This window comes from Mercurialis annua, linkage group LG6 (assembly GCF_937616625.2).
Source record: "Mercurialis annua linkage group LG6, ddMerAnnu1.2, whole genome shotgun sequence".
NCBI lineage: Eukaryota > Viridiplantae > Streptophyta > Magnoliopsida > Malpighiales > Euphorbiaceae > Mercurialis > Mercurialis annua.
Window position 1 is genome coordinate 10,915,905 of NC_065575.1, and position 2,359 is coordinate 10,918,263.

General features: G+C 32.6%; 1 protein-coding gene across 1 annotated transcript; it reads left to right on the forward strand.

Moving 5' to 3' along the window:
* Window positions 1–511: 511 nt before the first annotated feature.
* LOC126685887 (cytosolic sulfotransferase 13) lies at window positions 512–1,772 on the forward strand. Its single transcript, XM_050379872.2, has one exon. The coding sequence runs from the start codon at window positions 619–621 to the stop codon at window positions 1,612–1,614; it is 996 nt and encodes a 331-aa protein (XP_050235829.1). The 5' UTR covers window positions 512–618; the 3' UTR covers window positions 1,615–1,772.
* Window positions 1,773–2,359: the final 587 nt, after the last annotated feature.

Sequence of the window (2,359 nt, forward strand, 5' to 3'; positions counted from 1 at the left end):
GAATCAAATATTTTGGTTTGATTCGATTCAATTTGATTTTTTTCAAAAATTTATTGGATTCATTTTGGTTTTTCACATAATTTTTTCTATTTAAATTTCATTATCAACCATCAAAATGAATCCAAAAACCGACGAAAACAACTGGTCCTATTTTATTTAAAATTTTAAATTCTTAAAATTTTGGTTCGATTGAAAAATAATTTTTTTATTCTGCTCGATATGAACCGAAAAAGCTTTTATGAATGAGATCAATTTCGGTTTTCTTTATATATTTTCATTAATATATAATATCAAATAAATAAACAAGAATTTATTTTGATTTTTAAAAAGAATTATTTATTTTTAATATTTCTAAAAACATATTTTGTATTTTTTAAATATAAATTTAAAAATATTTTTTAAATAATTATATATTATTTATTTATTATTAAAATATTGCAGAGTAATCACATTTTCATTCTCTAATGAATTTGAAATACACAAAAACAAACAATAAAAATCATTTATTTCCATTCCTATTCTCTCCATTTTTGATGAACCAAACGCCCCTTATTATCCTCCTATATCTACCTTTTGTTTGCATGTCAATATTTCAACCTCATCCTCCTTCTCAAAGCCATGCAAACACTTCAAAATCCTTTAATTGATCCTCCTGATTACTTGCAAGACAAGGATGTTCTTCAAGAATGCAAGGATTTAATAGCCTCACTACCCACAGAAAAAGGGTGGGTTGCAAATTATCTACATCAATACCAAGGCTTTTGGCACACAACTAGGCAACTCAAAGGAGTTATTTCTTGCCAAAATCATTTCCAAGCTCAAAATTCTGATATCTTCCTTGTAACCACTCCTAAATCAGGTTCAACTTGGCTTAAATCAATCATATTTGCTTTAGTGAACCGGGTTCACTTCCCAAACCCTAAAACACACCACCCTTTGCTCACTCATAACCCACACCATCTCGTTCCTTTCTTAGAGTATCAATACATCAAAACCCAGTTTCCTGACGATGTCATGATCGAATCTCCGAGATTTTTCTCGACCCATTTACCGTTTTCTTCTCTTCCGAAATCAGTGGCGGAATCAGGATCTAAGCTTGTTTACTTGTGTAGAAACCCTAAAGACACTTTTGTGTCTATGTGGCACTTCACTAACAAGTTAAGACCTAATGAAAAAGGTGAAAATTCACTGGAAGAGACTCTTGAAAAATTCTGTAGAGGTGTGAGCTTGTACGGACCGTTTTGGGATCATGTTTTAGGGTATTGGAAGCAAAGCTTGGAGAATCCTGAAACGGTTTTGTTCTTGAAATATGAAGATTTCAAGAAAAAGCCTAAAGAACATGTAATGAAATTATGCGAATTCTTGGGTTGTCCTTTTTCTGAAGAAGAAGAAAATAATGGTGTGATTGATGAAATCTTGAACTTGTGTAGTTTTGATAATTTGAGCAGTCTTGAAGTGAATAAGACCGGGAAGTTGCCGTCCGGGGAGGAGAATAGTGCATTTTTCAGGCGAGGTTTGATCGGAGATTCTGAGAATTATCTGACGGATGAGATGTCAGAAAAAATGGACCGCATCACTCAGGAAAAATTGCAGGGTTGTGGATTATATTTGTAATGTAAGGTCATCATCAGTACTCTATGGATTATTCTCATAATTTTGGCATATCATCTATTAATGGTTGAACATTAGTCTATTATTACTGTGTAATGGTTGGCTTAAAAGTTTATTGTCCTTTTGTCGCATTATAATCAAATATTATGTGGGATTCGACCTTTCTTCTGTATGCAAAAAATTCTAATAATTGGAAGACAAATAAATTAATGAAAACTTGTATAAAAATATATCATGAGAGCCCGCACGGATTTGGTATAGTAGTCTAAGCCTCAGCCATTTGTCGTTAAAGGTCGCAGGTTCGAATCCCGGCTACACCTTTTCTTAAAATAGAGGGGTTGATGTTGGATTGCTGGCCATTATAGCCCGGAATTACCAGGTATGTAGACTTGCGGGCGGTCCATATTCCGGGTTTTGACAATGATATTGAGTTTCGGCTCAATAGAGTGAGTTCTCGTCACAAAAAAATATATATATCATAAGAGTCTCTAAATGATTGAACCATCATTTTATTTTATATTTGGCAAGAGGTGCGGATATTGCCCTTCAACTTTTGATAAAAGAATATATATGCCCTTAAACTTTTACTCAATTTGATTCACTTAAATTTATAAAAGCAATAGGTAGCACGGAAACGGAAACGGAAATGACACAAAACAGACACGAAGAAACAACAAATTTTTAAAAATAAAGGACACGAAACGTGGGGTAAACGTGTAATAATAAAAATATAGTGATATATTTATAA

Excerpts from the sequence above, each read along its gene's own strand:
- LOC126685887 (XM_050379872.2), top strand. The coding sequence starts at position 619 with ATGCAAACACTTCAAAATCCTTTAATTGATCCTCCTGATTACTTGCAA.